This window comes from Eucyclogobius newberryi, unplaced genomic scaffold, assembly GCF_026437365.1.
Source record: "Eucyclogobius newberryi isolate DKJ021-1_F unplaced genomic scaffold, fEucNew1.0.hap1 SCAF_4, whole genome shotgun sequence".
In the NCBI taxonomy this organism is placed as follows: Eukaryota; Metazoa; Chordata; class Actinopteri; order Gobiiformes; family Gobiidae; genus Eucyclogobius; species Eucyclogobius newberryi.
In genome coordinates this window covers 23,515,995-23,535,614 of record NW_027316056.1, presented here as the reverse complement: position 1 = coordinate 23,535,614, position 19,620 = coordinate 23,515,995, and the positions used below count along the sequence as shown (strand labels likewise).

General features: G+C 41.9%; 2 protein-coding genes across 14 annotated transcripts in view; both read right to left on the bottom strand.

Annotated features, from left to right (window-relative positions):
• Positions 1-19,620, bottom strand: part of plppr2b (phospholipid phosphatase related 2b) — a 177,060-nt gene that overhangs the window by 42,234 nt on the left and 115,206 nt on the right. The window lies entirely within an intron of this gene.
• The window catches only part of nfixa (nuclear factor I/Xa), an 80,464-nt gene that overhangs the window by 39,384 nt on the left and 21,460 nt on the right, over positions 1-19,620 (bottom strand). For 11 of the 13 annotated variants that reach the window (XM_072463160.1, XM_072463158.1, XM_072463165.1 and 8 more), the window contains one exon: positions 14,734-15,265. In XM_072463160.1, the coding sequence (XP_072319261.1) occupies positions 14,734-15,265 (532 nt within the window). Of the gene's footprint in view, positions 1-14,733; positions 15,419-15,878; positions 15,951-19,620 lie in introns of those variants that run through there. The other 2 variants (XM_072463163.1, XM_072463157.1) reach the window with 2 other exon arrangements.

Genomic DNA, 19,620 nt, shown 5'->3' with positions numbered 1-19,620 from the left:
CCGCTGCCAGTTCCTTGTGCCTTCTAAATTTTCCTTCACAACCAACTACTCACGATTTATCTCTCCGAAAATCAAATTAAGGGAATGTTTGTGGAGCAAAAGGAGATCAGAAGAAGTTCACAATACAGAAAATACAGACTGCCATTTATAATTGAAAAGAAATATTCGGTTTGTTGAACACAAGGGTAGATTTGCTGATTATATAGCAATAAGGTTTATTTTAAAAGCATAAAAAAGCTGGTTCTGAGTTGTGTGTGCAGTTGACATGGTTAAGTTGACCCACAATCTGTGCAGAAAGTGGATTTGTAATCCCTGAGTGGATTTTTACAGTGTTTACTGTCACAGCCACTGCGTGGTCATGCCGGGCTATTTCAGTGTCCAAACAGCTGTTCCTCTCACTAACTTTTGATCCGTATTAAAAAATAAAAAAATAAATGAAAAAATCACTTTTTAACTTAATAATGAATTACGTAATTTAAAGGTTTTTATAGAATTAGACTTGAGCCAAATGTTGCACAAAGGCAGGGTGTTTGGGAGGTTAAGCTGCTTTGGGGCTGAGCGAGCTCTGATACAGTCACCGGTCGATTAATCGGCCATTACTAACACAAGCCGGAGGGACTAATGCTAATATGGCTCTACGGCATACGCTCAGACAGTGGCAGAGTGCCACAGGTCAACAGGAGATCAGATCCTTGCTGGAGCTCACTGTGGCTAACCTTCAAGTCACCGAAGTAACTTGGGTAAATCAGCGTGGATTTGAAAATGTAAATAAAGTGCTTAAATAAATGATTTAGAGAGGCACAAATTAGCCCTCGAATCACATCCTTACTTTTGCTAGTATCAAATGAATGATTTCTAGAAGAAGTACAAACATAATGTCTTTACAATCAGACTTATCTGTGGGGACCATCTGCCTCACCTCTGCTGGAGCTCTGACAAATGCATATCTTTAATAGCCACACAGCGCTGTAGTGGTTTGGCAGCCACATCGCTCGTGCCACCCAGACAGGGCCCCCGAGGGAAAACATTTACTGACCCTTCGCTAACACCTCCACGTGTGTGACGGGCGAGCGAGCAAGATGAAAAAATGTGTGTCAGGGAGAGAGAGAAACAGTTTGCGAGAGAGCATACATTTATTGGCCCCCTGCTGCCACCGCTGGGGAGGAGCTGTTCTAGTGCTGAGTGACACTTACAACTTATGTCTTAATGGAGGAAGAGGAGGGCCAGCCAAACCACAGCCTAAGACAGGGATCACACAGTCTGTAATTATGGAAACACACTCGCTGTAGTGTGTGTGAGTATGAGAGTAAAGACAGCAGAAACAACCTATTTGTGAAAAAGACACCCTGGTTTGTCCACAAAGGCGGTGATACCGTAAGCGTGTTCCCCAATCCACCAGCTGAGGATTTTCTCCCTGTCTTCCACGTGGACACATGCACTAAGAAATGAAAGTTGTTTGGAAGTAGATCTGCATTCAATTAGGCTAACCACACATTTACAAACAGTGGGTGAAATCTGCCTCTCTGTGACTCATCAGCTAGAGCAGCACACTTGCACTTTTGACTCCGGGTCTGCCTCTCACAACTGCGCAGCTACGAGGCAGTAAGGGCAGGACGCATGAATGTATGAACTGGTACGAAAGAGAGGAAAATTATAGTGTGTAGAAGGACTAAAAAAACACTCACGTCTGCTGTACAACCACAAAAACGAATGCATATGTCTAAATACAAACATAAAACGTAAATGAGGACAATTAAAGTCGTGCGGCCAGAACAAATGTGGTGAGGAGAATAATAGTGTTTCACTAGTTTGGGAAAATCTGAATCTTTGCATGTGACTTGCAGATGTTCAATGTTATTCTGGTGTATAAAAATAGCTTATACTATAGCTAAATAGCTAAAATATATATTATAAAAAAAACTAATGATCATACAAATAGTTTTTGTAACTATGCAGGTAATGTAAACCCACAGTGCTGTGCAACTGCAATCTGTATTTGATTTCTACTTGTTGAATAGAAATCAAATACTTTTGCTAAATAGAGAAATTACTTCATTGGACCTATTTATACATTTATGTATTGTATTATTTTTTTTTATTATGTTAGATACAGTTTAAAGTTAACTTTTGATGATTATTTAATTGATTTTATTTGATTCTTGATGGTTGGTTTGATTCTCAAACCTTCAAACCTCACAACACAATTTCACAGATTTCCCACCTGTTCTTTTTTTTTTTTCCAGATTTTTTGGCCCGCAGGCTTTATTAGACAGGACAGATGGGTGAGAAATGGGGGATGAGAGAGAAGGGAGGACATGCAGTAAATTGTCGGAGTCGGGATTGCCTAAACCACTCGACCATCGACCAGCACTCATACCTGTATGTTCACATTATATTTTTTTCTCTGTGTTTTACATTGACAGCTTTACATGGGTTGACTGATGTTTTCCTTCCTGTGCGTCGAGCTAAATTAGCTAATGTAGCTATTGTGGTTGGACATCAAAGCGTAGGCCCGCGTCCCACAGACCCGGGCCTCGTCGTTGCTCATGAGCTGTCAGCGCCCTGAGAGCAAACCAAGGCGGGAGGCGCGGGTGTGAGGGCTGTTTGTCTGGACTTGACCTGGTGCTGCTGTGTGTGTGAATGAATCCGTGCAGAGAACCACATCAAAGCACAACACAGGGCTCAGTTGTTGTGACCTCTGACCCTGGCATGCTCCGAGACACAGGGAGGCTGGTGGAGGAGGAGCATGAGACGCACTCAGACATAAGGGTAAGGGTGGGCCTCAGAATTTACAACAGCTAAAAAAACAAGCATGGATAAAGACAGTAATTTGTCTTGTTAACTTTTATGGGAACCTGTGAGCAGCCGCACACAAGTAAATCACAGGGGCACAGAATGTAGTTTGGAATAGTCATTTTTGTGGGCTGCTTCTCATCTGCTCCTTTGAGGCACATGCTGTCCTGAGTCCTGTTCATTCAGCCAAATCTTCCTCTTTCTGTAATGTGCAGTGCAGCTATACCTTAAGAATACCTAATGTTGTTAAATCTTGGAAGCTAAGAAGAACTGGGCCTGGTTAGAACTGGGATGGGAGGTCGATGGGAAAGCAAGGTGGCAATAGTAAAAGTGTCTTTAGGGCTCGTTGTCACCAATCCAACCTCTTTGGTCGTTTCCCTTGTCTCTAAATTAGGTGCATTCTCACTGCAGCGACAAACAATGCAATACCTTTCTACAACAGCAGTCTGAGCTAATGGCTAAACTTTATGGACATCGTTTAGTAAATAGTTTTGTGTTTGACAACAAGGTGTCACACAAATGGACAGAAGGGACTGGGTTATTACAATGTTACATTAATACACAAGACTTAAATGAAGATACTCTAAATGCAACGCATTATTAACACCGATAAGATACATGCTATAAAGTAAATGCTGAAGCTGGAGTAAATGCAGGTGAAAAGATAATTTTGTGAATGGACCATGCAAGGCCAATCAGAGCACTCCTTGCGTGGCAACTGCAAATGTAGATTCCACAAACAAATCCTCCAAAATACAGCCCAAATGAGCCCGATGTAGTTATTCTCACTAAACACACGCAGGTTGCCAGAAACCAAAACTTGCCTCACTATTTCAGACCGGAGATTATCTCCTTGAAGGCACCTAAAGGTGAAAAGGCCTTTAGGAAAGACATTTCACCCACCTGAATGTGATGAGTGAGTGAATGATTGGTGGTGGTCAGAGGGGCTTCAGAAAGTAGCTTACCACCTCCAGGTGTGGAGTGAACGAATAATGCGATGTAAAGAGTGGGCAAAAAAGGGCTATATAAATTCAACATATTATTATTATTATTATTCAATCTATAGACATTTGAATATCACTTGTAGGACAATTGAAAAATGTTAGGTGCACTTAAAGGAACTGTTAATGCTTTCTCTTTTTAATCTGTTCTAGGGAGTTCTTAAAGGAGTAATTCTTCACAGCAGCTATATTTACCTTGGTGGATATAACCTCCTTGACAAAACATCAAACACCAGTTTAGCATGTGTGTGCATGGAGAGTGACTCATAGGATCAGTGTGTTTTAACATGTTTGTTTGAAATAACTCTGTGACTGTGTGTGTGTGTGTGTGTGTGTGTGTATGTGCACGTGTGTGTGTGTATGTGCACATGTGTGTGTGTGTATGTGCACGTGTGTGTGTGTGTGTGTGTGTGTGTGTATGTGCACGTGTGTGTGTGTGTGTGTGTGCACGTGTGTGTGTGTATGTGCACGTGTGTGTGTGTGTGTATGTGCACGTGTGTGTGTGTGTGTATGTGCACGTGTGTGTGTGTGTGTGTATGTGCACGTGTGTGTGTGTGTGTGTGTGCACGTGTGTGTGTGTGTGTATGTGCACGTATGTGTGTGTGTGTATGTGCACATGTGTGTGTGTGTGTATGTGCACGTGTGTGTGTGTGTGTGTGTATGTGCACATGTGTGTGTGTGTATGTGCACGTGTGTGTGTGTGTGTGTGTGTGTGTATGTGCACGTGTGTGTGTGTGTGTGTGTGTGTGCACGTGTGTGTGTGTGTGTATGTGCACGTGTGTGTGTGTATGTGCACGTGTGTGTGTGTGTATGTGCACGTGTGTGTGTGTGTATGTGCACGTGTGTGTGTGTGTGTATGTGCACGTGTGTGTGTGTGTGTGTGTGTGCACGTGTGTGTGTGTGTATGTGCACGTATGTGTGTGTGTGTGTGTATGTGCACATGTGTGTGTGTGTGTATGTGCACGTGTGTGTGTGTGTGTGTGCACGTGTGTGTGTGTGTATGTGCACGTGTGTGTGTGTGTGTGTGTGTCACAGCTGCATAAACGTACAGCTCCATGCATTTGTCTCATTATAATGTTTCTTCCACTCAGAAACAAATACAAACATCCATATATAAATGTTTGCATTTGCTTATAATATAAAAATATGTCAAAACTTTCTGATCAGCTCTGCTGCTTTATCTAACGGTCAGATCCACATGTGTCCATTACGAGATAAATTGTACAGTTTTAGTCCCTCCGCACATACATGACAGCATGTGTGTATGGAGCAGTCTTTGACAGTCATTGGGAGCGGCGGTGTGTTTGTGTTGGCAGCGATTCAGCATTCCACATTCCTGTGTGATATTCAGTACTGTGACCTCAGAAAACCCGCCCTGCAGAGACACACTCGTTCCTTCCAACATTACTTGCCTGCTGCAGGTTCTTTCCACTCTCCACTTCTGCACATCCATCTTTTTCTTTTTCAGCCTTCTCCTTTTATATTTAAAACTTGAGGAATCACATGACACTCACACAGCTGGTCCTGGTTTATATTCTTCTTCTGACTGAAATCCCAGGCTCTTTCTTACTCCTGTCATAGTGAATTCACAGCACATCAACTTGTCCTGATCACGCAGTCCTTCATATAAATGCATTCTTATACTTACATAAATGCACTTTTGGTATGCACAACTCCACTATATTTAACCCCATTTAATAAAAAAATGTCTTCATTTGCAATTTATAAACAATACTTCTTCAAATATCAATCATTAAGTGCATCAGAAGAGTTACACTCCTCTGGCTCCTCCCTCCTCTCCTAGCTCCACCCACAAGCTCAGAGACATATTTCCCCTTAGATGACCCCGGCTCCATGTCCTGTCTGTCTCTCTTTTGTTTGTTTCCAAGCTGTAAACTACATTCAAAGAACACATTCTGGTAGAGAATTGTGACACAAAAGGGCACAAGAACAACAACTGAAAAGTTCTGGTTTTAAAATTGTCTAAACACAACCAATACATTACTGGTGACTGATATATTAGAGTTCATTACAGTTGTACTTAGTGGGACTGGGTGTCATACTGTAGTTATCCGGTGTGTGCAGTGTGTGGTTGACCCACATACAGTGCAGCGCAGCAGAGCAGGGTGATCTGAGGTAATGGGTGGAGCAGTCAGTCAACTCTCTTATCTCACTGTCACGCTGACACTTTCTACTATCTCAAGTGTACCTTTATAAGGCCTCAACGGGGCAACAACTGCTGCTCGGCACACAACATAAAAATAAACACCAGCCACAGAAGACAGAGAGAAGCACAAACTAAGCTACAAGTACTTTAAAAAAGTATTATTAAGTAATTATGTTTTAGACATAATTCAATGTGTTACTGGTGTCTTTGCTACAAAACAATAGTAAATGTCCTTTTGCATGAAATCAAGTAAAACGTACATGGCCTTTTGGGTTTACTTTATGGAACACAGGTATATTATATTGAAAAAATCAATGCATTAGCTATCGAGTCAAGTTTTTGGAAATAGAGAGTAGATGAGGGGCTACAGAGGTGGCAAGAGTCTCTGTGAAAATATGCGCTCACATTTGTAAGACTATGACAGAGCATATGTGTATGTTTTGGATTAAAAGCTTCACCCCTGGACCTCAAAATTAGACAGGGAATTAGTGGGACACATCCACCACCTGTCATTTTAAGCTCAGCAATTATAACAACAACTTTTAATCAACATGAGCTCACACATGTGAGACATACTGACACAACTCTATTTATTCCTATTGCCATCACATAGTCCGGAGATGTCATTAAGCTGACCCCAGTGAGCCAGGGCACTGGCAGGGCAGCTGCACGAGGGCTTTCAGGCTGATCATTACCCTCTGTATTAAAAAAGGATGAGCCTAGATTGGGACTTATTAGCATGGTGCACAGGGAAGGGATTTAGCCTTCAGAGTGACTTTTACTTGGCGCGGGACTAAAGGATCACATGTGAAAACTGTCGGCGCTTGCATCCCATTAGCACCTGTGCAGTACATTTTGTCTCCCCAGAGTATGGGATTGTATTATCACTTATTAGTACACTTCACCACCTTTGACCCCTGGTAATATTGCTGATTGACTCTGAGGTCAAAAGGTAAAAGAAGATATGTTTTGTATGTCAATTAGATCATGTGTAGAGATGAAAACAAATGGCAGGATAAAAGTTTAAAAATAAAATATTAGATTAAAAAAATGATGTGTAGTTTTAGGATTTTTAAATACATGTGTGAAACTTTCAAACGTCCACTACATCTGCACAGATGGATATAAAACTTAAAGAGAAGCAAAACAAAGCCTGCAAAGCATCTAAGATCTGAGATCAACCACAAATTAGGAACAGATTTCTTTGATTGGCCATTACGTTCACATTAAATTCAAAGTGCCACCTTGATTTATCACTAATCCCAAAGAAAGTGAAAATACAACAGGGACAGAGAAAACAGAGGGATACAAAGATACAAAGGAGGAGAAAGCACGAGATGAGCAGCACACAAAGTGGAAACAGAACAGGGTCGAGTGAATGGGGAGAGGAGTGTAATTGCGGGAAAAGGGGATCATTATTCTGTCACTATTCAACCCTTAAATTTGGGATAAACCCAGGGCTGGAAACGAAGACTAGATTTCACTGAAAATTTCCAAAGTTTGACCATTCTTCATTTCTCCTCTTTGCACTGCACCTGTCAAAGCTTTGGTCGACAGTCATGGATCATTACTCTATAAATCACATTACACTTTATTCCTCATCTACTGTCACAATAAGAAGAGCCAAAAAACATATTGGAGTAAAAATACAGCAACAAATAGTTGCTGTATTTTAGTTGCAAATAGTTTGTTTATTGTCAAAAAGAGAACATATTTTATTTTTTATCTTATTTTTTTTTTGAGTTTTTAAACTTTGTTTCGCACACCATTTTATCAAATGTTCTATGTCAGCAACATTTTATTTTATTTTATATATCTAGTCTATTAAAATAAACTACAATCTATTCATCAACCATCAATATCTGATAACATCCATCTGATTTGATACATTTTAATTACCTATGCATGCATGCATGACACTTAAAGCACAGGGAACACACAGTACAAAAATGAAATACACTCATATATTATAGATAGCAGTGTCTCTTCACTATGCTCTCATCTCCCCCCTGCCTCGTCTCTCTTGTGGGAGGCAGCACTGGGCACCATGCCATGCCACATCAATATGCGTACTGGTGAAATGTTTCCCCCCGTTTGCCTCATGCAGCAGTGGATGCAGTGGCTAATGTCACCGGATATGGCAGGTCATGTTAGCTGGTAGTTAGTTAAAGGAGGTTATCGAGCTAGCATTCCCACTGTGGGCAGAGCTACGGCTTGGGCCAAACCTAAAAGCCTTGTAGTATCAACCTGCCACGGCGACCGTTGATGTTAGACAAGGGCAGAGCTAGTGCCACCCTGGAGGCTCCTTGGACTGGTCCCAGGCAGGGTTCCATGGGAGCCCTGGTTGCCATGGTACCAGCCAAATTTGGGTCCAATAAAAGAGAAGGGGAGCAGTGGGTAGGGACCGTTTCAGTGTGGCAACGTGAACAAAACAGAAGCCACTGTGGTGTTGTGGAGATACAGCACCAAACGCTAAGGAATAGAAGACTAGTTTATAAGACGGTGTTAACTACTTTATGTTAAAAAAAATCAATTGTGTTTACTGAATGTACATAAAGAAGTAGCTCTCACATTAAGCTATTGGCACTAAGAGCATGCTCGGATGAATAGAAATGTCTCGCAGAATTATACAGCACTTAAGAGTTTAAGTGAAGTCTTATGAGCAAGGCCACAGCTAAAAACATGAGCTCAATTGCTAACATCTATTTATTTAAAAAGGATCTAGTTGTCATGATTCAAACTTCAAGCTGAAATTGTGATTTATTCGACATTTAATTTACCTGTCACTCTAAGAGGAAAAATGAAATGGTTCGAGAAGATCTTTCCTTGACCTCAATGCATTTAAGGTAAATGTTTTAACGGCATTTGTGTGATAATACATTCACACACTGTAACTCTATCAACAACTAATTACTTGCAAAACGGAGAGCTATAAGAGTTGTAAGATGGCCAATAATATTCGACCATTTTAATACTGAGTTAAAGCAAAGGCACAAAATGATAGTAACAACCGAAAACACATTTCTGTTGACAAAGTGATACTTGTGTTGTGACCCCACCTTATTCCGGTCATTACGGTGTGTCCCTCTTTCACCAGCTCCATACAACCGGTAAACATGTGCGCTACACAAATTTATTCCAATTTGGCGTGTTGTCTAAACAAGCAGTGTCCTTTTGTTGTTGTCGGTGTGAGACTGTCCTCCGAGTAAAGACACTCTCCTGTTCACACATGAATGGACCCTTTTGATGAAGCGCCGAGCCTTGTTTACTGCCTCTCCATTTTATTTACCAGCCCGCTTTTCAAGTCGTCATTGAGGGACTCTCTCCCCTACAGTCAACCTCATACGTCCCCCCCCTCTATACTTAACCATGCCCCCCTCCACCAGCGACACCCCCTCCCATCCCATGTTGTTTCCTATCCCGTTTCATCCCGCTTTCTTCTAGCGTCCTAGATCTGTGTCCAAAATGATTTGAAGCTTACTCGCTTTACACAAACGCATGCCAAATTTCATTCTCTGCATTCTGGCTCCGATGCATACTTCTTCTATCCCCCACCCCGCTTTTCCGTCTTCTTCAAACTGCGCTCTCACGGTGCATTTAGAAAGAAATAGAAAAAACAAATAAAAAACACTGTCTGTTGTGAGTCAAAATACATTACAAAACCCACACAATGTCAAAAAAAGTACATTTTGCATACATGGTTATACTTCTGCGAATATTACCATGAATTTATAATATGTGGAGATTGTTAGACGCTTAATTATTTCAAGGGGCTTTGTATGGAAAAGCAGCAACAGAGAATTGAAGCAATGAAGGCCAAGTTCCAGCCCGGTCCCTTTCAGTAAAAAACAAAATTGTCACATTGAGCACTAAACTGTTTGGTCTTACAAGTGATTATAGATGTTTCAGCTGCCACTAACGGCGGCCCAGGTGCTAATGAGGCTGCTGGCCGAGGGCATTTGTTTTTAGACCCCAAAGAGGAATCAAAGAAAAAAGAACAAGTAGTAAAAGAAATTGAAGAAAAGAGCAAAAAGGCAGGATGTGAGGGAGGAGGTTGGCAGAAATTCAGACTCAAAATTTGGCGTCTTCCAAACACAGCGATAGCATCATGCCAAAAGTGGCCACCAACACAAGTCTTCTGACAACTCCTTAAACACACACACACACACACACACACACGCGCATATTACATTCTCTTTTTTGTAAACCACCACGCACAAAAGACTTATCAATCCGAAACACTGTTAATAATGCAACCGGACCAGGAGAGCGTTTTAGGAGGGGACAAAAAAACAAAACATCTGTATGGGAAAAACAAATAAAAGCGTAATGCTGCTATTATTGCGTCTAATTGTAGCATTACTAAGGCGGTGCTGTGCGGCTGGCCAGACTCTGCGGCCGATGCCAGGGACTTGCTGTGAGCGGCGCACAGTGAATAAGGCATGTTCCCTCAGCTCTCACGCCTTTCTAGTTGGCCCGTTTGAAAGTGAGCGTTTCTCCTTTTTTTTCCTCCGCTCTCTCGTTTCTGCTCTGAGGCCGGGAAACCCTCTTGACAGGGCGTACGTTCGTTTAGGATAGATGCATTTTTACGGGGCTGGCGCGGCTACAAAAAAAGTGTAAAAGAGAACCAGCGATGAATTGAAATGAATGAAAATTGCCACACATGTACTGGTTTGGCTGACTCATTTAATATTTCTGTATGTTTTCTTAATATTATCACAATATTGAAGTCATACACAAATTAAATAATGTATTTGACAATCAATTCTTTCTTCTGTCCTTTTTAATGAATGCTCGTCTATTTTATCATCATACTACTATAAAAAAAATTATCACTATTTTGATAAGCGCATGTGTAAAAGTGACTTAACTGCCATGGGAAGTTTGGAGGGCAAAAGCGCCATACTTTATAAGAAAGCATGGACGTTTTTACTGGTCAACTTAATTCAGACAAACCCAAACCCCAACTGTCTTTGTATTTCTTTTGCCCGGAGTGAGGTTTTGTCTCTGTGGTCTCAGAGATAAACGCAGACCCTGTGGCTTTAGCTGGGGTAAGTAAGCCTGTAATATCCCCTTCTCCGGCGCACACGTCCGCATGAGCGCGTGCATCTGACCGGCAGCGATCTAACTTTTTTTCTAAAGCCAATAATAACATGAGGCGCCGCTCACTTCTCTTTAACGTGACAGGACTGATTTTGGACATGTTTCTCGATGTCAGACGGAGACACAAAATGCCCAAAACAGTTGTACACAGACAGACAAATGCTTACCGTCCTCTACTGCACGGGCCACGTTGCCGTGTCAGCGCTTGATCTTGTCTGAGCTCAGACGCTAAGCAGAGCAGGGCCTGGTTTGGAGTTGGATGAGAGACCCCGCAGTGGGGCAGCTGTGGCTCTGGTGCCTTCTGTTGTTGTGTCCTTTGGCAAGACACGTCACTCACCTTCCCCCGATGTGGTGGGATTAGGGGTGAGCGATACTTACAAAATTGATTATCTCAAATGTATTTTCTTAATTGAGTATTCTGAAAACGATATACAATTGTGTAAATTCAACTGAAATGTGTTGAAACGTGACTTTAAACTTTTTTGTTGAGGTTTACTTGGCAGACAAATGGGAAATGTCCGTAAAACTAATACGAAATATCACTTTAAACCCCTTTTTAAAAGTTTACAATTCAAATTTACATATTTTGTTTCTTTCTTTTCATGTATGTAAGTGACCTTTGCTCTGTCCTTGAAGATAGAGTTATGACAATATATTTCTTCTACACTCATGAGGAAAGCAATAAAAAACTGCACAATCTCAAAACACAGTCTCAAAACACTGTCAATGTTCATGCATCATAAGAGTAAGGGCACCTCTCTAATGCCTAATAATGTCCACTTTCCCCTCATAAATCCTCACATTCAGAGATGTTTCTCAGTGATATTCACAAGAGTACTTTTTATTTGTGATTCGTTCCTGTGGTCAGCAAATTGGCCCGGGCTGGCAGCTGCTCGAGGTTTCTCTGGGCTTTCTCACAAGCCAGTCCAAGGCTCGACTGCTGCTATAGCGCGAAAGAGGAGGGATCTGGCAGAGCAGAGCGTGGAGTGTGGAGCGGTCATGGCAGAAATGGCACGGCGAGCACATTTCACACCTCCCTCGGAGTGACTGCAAATTTCCTGTACTGCACTTTTGATTAGAAACACATTTGAAACATCTTTTTATGATCACACTAACGCTGCACAAAGGAAAATAAAGAATCAAGGCCAGAGAATGAGTAAGAGCACAGTGCTAACTTGGGACCTTACAACAGTTTTTTTCATCTCCAAACATAAATAAATTGAATTTATGTGCTAAGTAAAACGTAGCAAGCCCAAAGATAATTTTCTAACAGATCCCTTTTTATTAAAAAACAGCTTAAGGTGCAGTCGTCAATGAAAATGAAAATGACTTGAAAATGTGCTTTCACACACACTGGAATCTACTTCTTATTAAACCACATCAATACGTGGGTGCTTAACTAAAAGTTTCGACTTTTGTCTGTTACCTAAAAATGTAATAAATAACTTATACATTTTTTGCGACAACATTTTAGATGAGAGCTGTGGCCGTAGTTATTCTTTTACATTGACGGTGTGCGAGAGGAGCTCAAAGGCTGGCTGCTGAACAGCCTGAGGAAGCCTGACGGCAAGCCCAGAGATTCCCTGTGGCAGCTTTTGCTACTCTGTCATAAACAAAACACAAGACGTCTTTCTCTTCTTCCCACACCAACGGTACTCGGTGCTGCCAAACAGAACAATCACTATCGCAGCCTCTTCTCCTTTCCAACACTCTCTCTCTCCCGCCATCACTGTCTCTCGCCCAACTACAATATAAACAAAAGAGATCAGCAGAGGCTTTACCTCTGTGAGAACAACAATAAGGGCCATGTTTAAGGAGACAAAACAAAAGTGTGTACGGGATCAAAGAGGAGCCAGGAAGACAGAGATGCTAAATACCTACAAAATGCTCCGCAAACAAAACCGTACAATGAGCTCATGTTTTTATTCACTGCACCACAGAAGAAAGTGTTTATTATTGCTGATAAATTGAGGATGTCTGCAGATATAGACTGCCTCAGGACACTTATCTAACTTGAACCAAAGGTCAATGCAAAGTCTTGAAGTGCAAGCTTCTGATACACTGGTTGTGACATAACCAAATCGTAAATATATATAAATATATAAAATATATAATAATATTATAACAAAATATTGGGCGATAAAAATATTAAATGTTGCAGAACTTTTACACTAAATCAAATAAACACAAATATTGATACAATATATGTATATAATACAATATAATAATAATAATATAATATATATATATATATATATATATATATATATATATACATACATACATACATATATCCATATTTGTGTATCAGATATATATATATATATATATATCTTTTTTTTTTTTTATAGGACTCATATTGGCGGGATTATGTGTGAGGGCAGCTGAATGCTTCTGCTTTATCTCAGCCACAGATGGATCCACCGAGTTAAGCCGCTGTTACTGCCAGGCTTTGGCCGGGGCCGTGTGAGGTGTTCGGTGTTCAGTGTTTGGCTTGGAGAGCAAGAGGTTGAGAAAAACAAAGCGGGAGACTGAGTCACATTAACAAATAACCATAAACTTCTGCATAGGCAGATTATTTTATGACAGCTGAAGTGCACGAAGCTGAAGCTGTTCTGCACTATTTGAAATTTCCAGAAATTACAGCTGAGATAATATTAGGTCATGAGCATGTGTTTGTATGTATATGTGTCCAGCCAATGGTGAGGCAGTGTGTGTTCGAGGACTTGGCTGTGAAATGTGTTTGGTGCGCGTGTGAGCGGTTGCTGTGATGGTGTTTCTTGTGTGTGTGTTTTTTCTAATGTGACAAAAACTACAACACAGCCAGTGTTTGGCTGCAAGTGAAGACTACAGTGATGTTTGGCCCAGTGAGAGGTGTGCACCCAGGATGGTGGCTGACATACAACAATGTCTGGCTCAAGCCTACTGCTATAGTCTGGCTGTTTTAGCCATTTGGGGTGTGTACATTTGTGACTAAAAAAATTATCGGTTTTACATAAAACTATAGCTCTGTTGTGTTGTTTTTAAAAATGTGTGTATTAGTATTTCTAAGAGTTTATTGTGATTCCAGGCTTTGTGTGTTTGGCAGTCAGGTCCTATGTGGTGCTAGTTTCCATGCAGACGGGGAAGGCAGTAGCAGCCTGCGGCCTGGGAGCACAAGACTCCCTCACACACGCGCGCTGGGCTGGGGCCAAGCGACAATCCCTGGCTACAATGGCCTTATCATGGCACACACACTTTGACAGACTGAGGACAATCCTATAAACAGCAACTCTCACTGATCGCACCAAAACACACAATTTAACAGTGGTAATCTGATTCGTCATGAAAATGTGCTTTCAAATTTCAACCTATTAAACACTAAAATGATGTTCACGTACCATAAGAATCCTTGTTTTGAAGAGCGAATACAGTGCGGTTCACACACACATTTTACTGCTTTGTTAAAACCGTTGACATGAACATAAATATAGAAATACTGATAGGTAATTCTAATTATTCTTAAAATTATAATGTTATGCACATGTACACAGTTACTACAATTATTTGTATCTGTTTTTTATTATAATCTAATTTAATTCAACATTAAAACAACTATTGTTTACCTTAAGTGTTGGGAGTGTGTGTTTGTGTGGATGTGTTTGGGACCAGTGTCCCAGGGGCACATACCTGGCGCGTGGACGAAGTAGGCCAGATACAGGTCCAGTTCTTTGACAGACACGCCGATGTGGTGCGGCTGCACACACAGGCCTGGGTTGGTGCACTGTGGTGATTTGACGAGCCGCTCTCCGTCTGTGCTCTCCAGGGGGCTGCCCTTGAACAGGATGACCATCACCAGGTCCAGCCGCCATACCTTGTCGGCCTGGCGCAGGCAGTCAATGCGACGAATCTTGCCCTTTTGGTCAGGGTTGGACAGCACGCAGCAAGGGGGCTTCTTCCCCGTGATGGTGAGCACAAAGTCCTCGCGGAACTCAGGCCGGATGTCCTTCCGGAGCTTGGCCAGCAGGCGCGAGGCCCACTTCTGCTTGATCTCTGGCTTCTCCCCCAGCAGTTCATCCTTCACTGCGCGCTCTTCCTCCTTGGACATGCGCTTCTCATGCTTCTTGAAGTACTTGCGCTTTCGGGCCTGCAGGTTGAACCAGGTGTAGGCGAACGCTCGGACGTGTGGCAGCAGGGCCTCGATGAAAGGGTGGAATTCATCCTGGACCAGAGAGGAGGATGGGGGGAGGGTGGAAGAGCAGAGGGAGGGGGAGAACGGGGGAGAGAAGGATGGGGAGAGAGGCACAGGGGGTGAGGAGGGGAAGAGAGAAGACAGGCAGTTAGCACCGGCACGCAGCATGGAGGAGCGCCACTCGCTCTGTGCTCGCTCAGAGACTGAGCATCGAGAACGAGAGACAAACAGACAGAGAGAAAGAGAGAAGAGAGAGAGGGATGCCGGAGACACACACCTTATAGGCACTTGTCCCCTTGAACAGCGCAACACACACTTACTCTGACACATCACCGTTAAATGAAGAAGAGTTAAACAAAACACAATTTATCCAAGCTGCTAATTTTTTTTGTCTTATGAAATAATACATTTTTTTGTTATCTGCATCCAAATTAGTACTCTAAAACGGTTACAACAAAAATGGATGTGGCAAACACAACTAGCCTTTATTAGCTCTAAACAGCAATAATTCATAATCAAGCATTCTGCAGTGTTATGATATGTAGGTCTGTGAAATAAAACAATGTCTTTGTAAGAACTAGCAGTTATTCATTCAAAGTACCGCAATCAAATATGGTTGAAAGAAGAAATACGGAGTAGTTACCATTTTGCTCTCGCATCCTAAATTCAACCCGACGAGCGAAAAAAAAAGTCACACCACTAAAAATGTCTGTACTGTAGAGAATGAAAATATGAGGGGGGAATTAAAACCAGCCAAGAAATGTTGAGAATGTCCCTCAAAAGGTAAAAGGCTGAGAAGGTGCGTTGTAATACCAGCTCAGAAACACAGGAGGTACTGTGGTAAAAGTTGTACAAGAAGTCTGCTCAAGAGCACAGAAGAAGGAGAGTGCCCGCAAGTGTATCTATTTAAAAAAAAAAAAAGTACAAATTAGGAAAAATGTCAACTAACTGGAAGAAAAAAACATTTTAAAAACGTGTAAAAAATAACGCATAAAAAGTAGTTGTCAAAGCATCGCATGCTATGAGTTCAATTCAGTACGATATGTGTACGACTCGGGAAAAGGGAGAGAGGGTTGGACTTGGGGGGGTGCGAACGGAGGAGTAGAGAAGAAAAAACAGCAAAACAAGAACAGCGAATCAATGTTGGCCGAGTGTGCCCGACCGCTGGCAAACCCGAGTGCCGCTTCTTTTTCCCATTTTACTCTCCAACTCTGTCTCTCTCTTCCTCTCCACTTTCCTTCTCTAACCATTGAGTGAGTGAGTGCCAACATGCGCGGGGCCCACCTATTTGGCACCGTGTCGCAGTCAGCCCAGCCAATACGCACGCTCCAAGCACTGAAAGGGAGGGATGAGAGAGCGACATGGCAGAGTGAGAGGCGAAGGAGGTGGGGGGTGGTTGTAGAGAGAGAGAGAGAGAGAGAGAGCAGGGAGTGTGTGTGCGGCGCGGGCAGAAGGCACATCATTAGCCAAATAGACAAGTTCCAATCTAGTGCTAGAGCAAAGTCCAAAGGATATTCATTTTACATGCGTCCAATCCAGACAGCACCCGCCTCCTAAAGCACCCACCCAAAAGCCTGCGTCACCAGCCTGGTCACAATCAGCCCAGTAAAACCTCTCCAACTTGTGCCCCCATCACTGCTCCCACTCTCTCTCTCTCTCTCTCTCTCTCTCTCTCTCTCTCTCTCTCTCTCTCTCTCTCTCTCTCTCTCTCCTCGCGTTACACTACCTTGGCATGGGATGGCATGAGAAAACACAGGCCCAAAATCCCACTAGACCCTGGGTTCAGCAGCTGCTCCTGGATTTACCACACAAACAAAGAGAGGAGGGGAAAAGAAAATGCCCCCCCCTCCCAACTTCAACCCCAACAAAATAATAGCATCCAAAAACATGCTTTCCTGTTTCAAAATGCACTTTCACATCCAAACTGGCCCATTTTTGGGGTTGTTGTTTTTTTGTAACTTTTTAATAGCCTCGGCAGCAGAGAGGCAGAATTACATTAAAAAAGTTTCTGAGCAAATTAGAAAATGTTTCTTATGAGTGACAGTGAAACTGAGTTGTGAGTTTGTGTTGTGGCAGCTTTATGTCGCTGTAAATGGAGCAGGGGGTTGAAAATTGTACTGCAAATACTAGTACGTGCATCTTTTGAATTTAAAACAAACTGAACTCTAAAACTCTGCGTTATGTCTATGCCATATTTTCCAGGGTTAAAAAAGAACAGGACATAGGTGACAAAATGAACAAAAAATAATGAAAATAAATATTTGATTGGTTGTTTCCTCAAAATCCTCAAAATAAATTTGTATACATTGAGTTGATAATTTAAGTAAATACATTTTCAATAAATGGTGTGTAAAAATACCAATGATTTGATCACGCATAAGTTGGTTGCCATGAAAAAGATAACTTGCAAAATTGAAGGCTCTTTTATTTGATTGTGTTGTGGTGGGACAGGCTGTCTGTGTGAAGACCCTACAAAGGCCAGCCTCCTCTGGTTGGCTGTGGTGTGACCATTAGGCTGAGGCTGGCCTGCTCCTCTGTCGGTGTGTCGAGCGGGCTCACTGACTGGCTGGCAGGTTGTTTTTCGGTTGGCTCAAAGGCTACAGGACTGGCCCACGAGCTGGCGGAGGGAGCGACTGGTTGGCTACCCGGATGGGAAGCTGACTGCCTGGCTGCCTGACTGGCTTGTCAGTGCTGCTGCAGGGGGGGGCAGACCCATCTGGACCAGGCAGAGCCGGGCCGGGTGCCGATTGTTCAGACTAGCATACGCCTGCCTCATACAGGCACAGCGAACAAGTAAAAATGTGGAAAAGTATAGCAGTCGACTAAAAATATGGCAAATGGAGCATGAGGAGAGGGAATTAAGAAGAATACATGAACATTTGTTTAGTATTTCTGAAGAATAATGACAGGTGCGTTTGTGGCCTATAGAACAAAGAAAGGATCTAGAATTTAATAAAGAGAGCTCTGGCAAATAAAAAGGAATTACATGGAATTGCTTTTTAGATTATCACAATGTTATTTCAGAGGCTAAAAATATGATACCCTATATTATTGTTAACTTCTTAAAATTAATGACTATTAATTAGAAAAAAATCTTAATAAACTGGGATATGGACTTCAAGGCAGGTGTTCTGCCACATCAGAGCTTTGTCAACATGGCTCTTAAACCTGAACTCATGTTATCTCTTTATGCCAGATTAAATGACCTTTGTTCACCAGAATGGGCAAAAACTTTGCAGGTCACGGTTCAACACTGAATAGGCCAAGCTCTTATTTTACAGCATGTCTATTGCAGGACAATTTTGTGATTAGGCCCATCCTAAAGTGAAGTTAATAATTTCACATCAGCCCCTGCTGAGGATAATCCCTATAGTCTATGACAAATTCTCCTCACAGACTAAATACGATGTGTCGTTGAATCACATTTAAAATCAATATTGGGAAAAAAGACCTTTCTGTGCATTTACCTGCTGAAAGTACCTGGAGAGAACGTGTGTAACAAGTGGGCAGTACGCTTGTCCATCAGAATACATTCGATAAAGTGTATTTTATGCAGCTATTAAATCATAAATATTGGGCCTCCCGCCAGCTAAAAGCACGTGGTGTCGTTAATGAGAAGTGAAAATTATGACCTCGTGCGCGACGACGATCCGTTTTCTTGTTCTTTTCTTGCTGGTCCTAACATCGTTTTGAGAAAAAACAAAAAACACACAGCCCTCTTAAACATTTTACAAGCGCCACACACACAGTGCGCAGAGGCTGCGGGGGTCTGGGAAAAGGAGACGGCTCCTGCTGCTGCGGCCTGCAACACGAGTGTCAAAGGAAAAGGACCCGTAATGATAAGGACAAAAATGGAAGAAAACAGACAAAGTAAAAATATGTTAGAATTAAAAGCAAGTGTCCAGAGAGCAGAGGCTATGTAACATGTAACGGTCTGTAATTAGGATCGTTTTAATTGTCCTCGAGTAAAGGCTAAATAGTTTTAGTTTTTTTCCCTCGAACGATTGTGGATAATGCCAATAAAACAAAACGGAACAGCGGCCTTTTTTCAAGTTGTCTTTCATAAGGAGACTTTACAGAGGAACAAAAGGTTTTGCAGATACGCCACAGGCCTCTTCCAAAGTCAATGGTAGAAATAGACAACAGGCCCACTTTTAAAAATGTTTAGGCTATAGTATTATCATGTTTATGACATTTTAAATTACAAGGCTACAATTGTTGAACTAATTGCCTTTATGTAAATAGGCTCCTGTTATAGTTTATTAATTAGGTTCAAGTTTTTTGTAAATTACAATTTATTGCAATTTATTTCATACTTTTTCCCCCCAATCAAATTAAATTATTATCATTTATTTCGTTTTGTAACCTGCCAAATGTTTAATTAA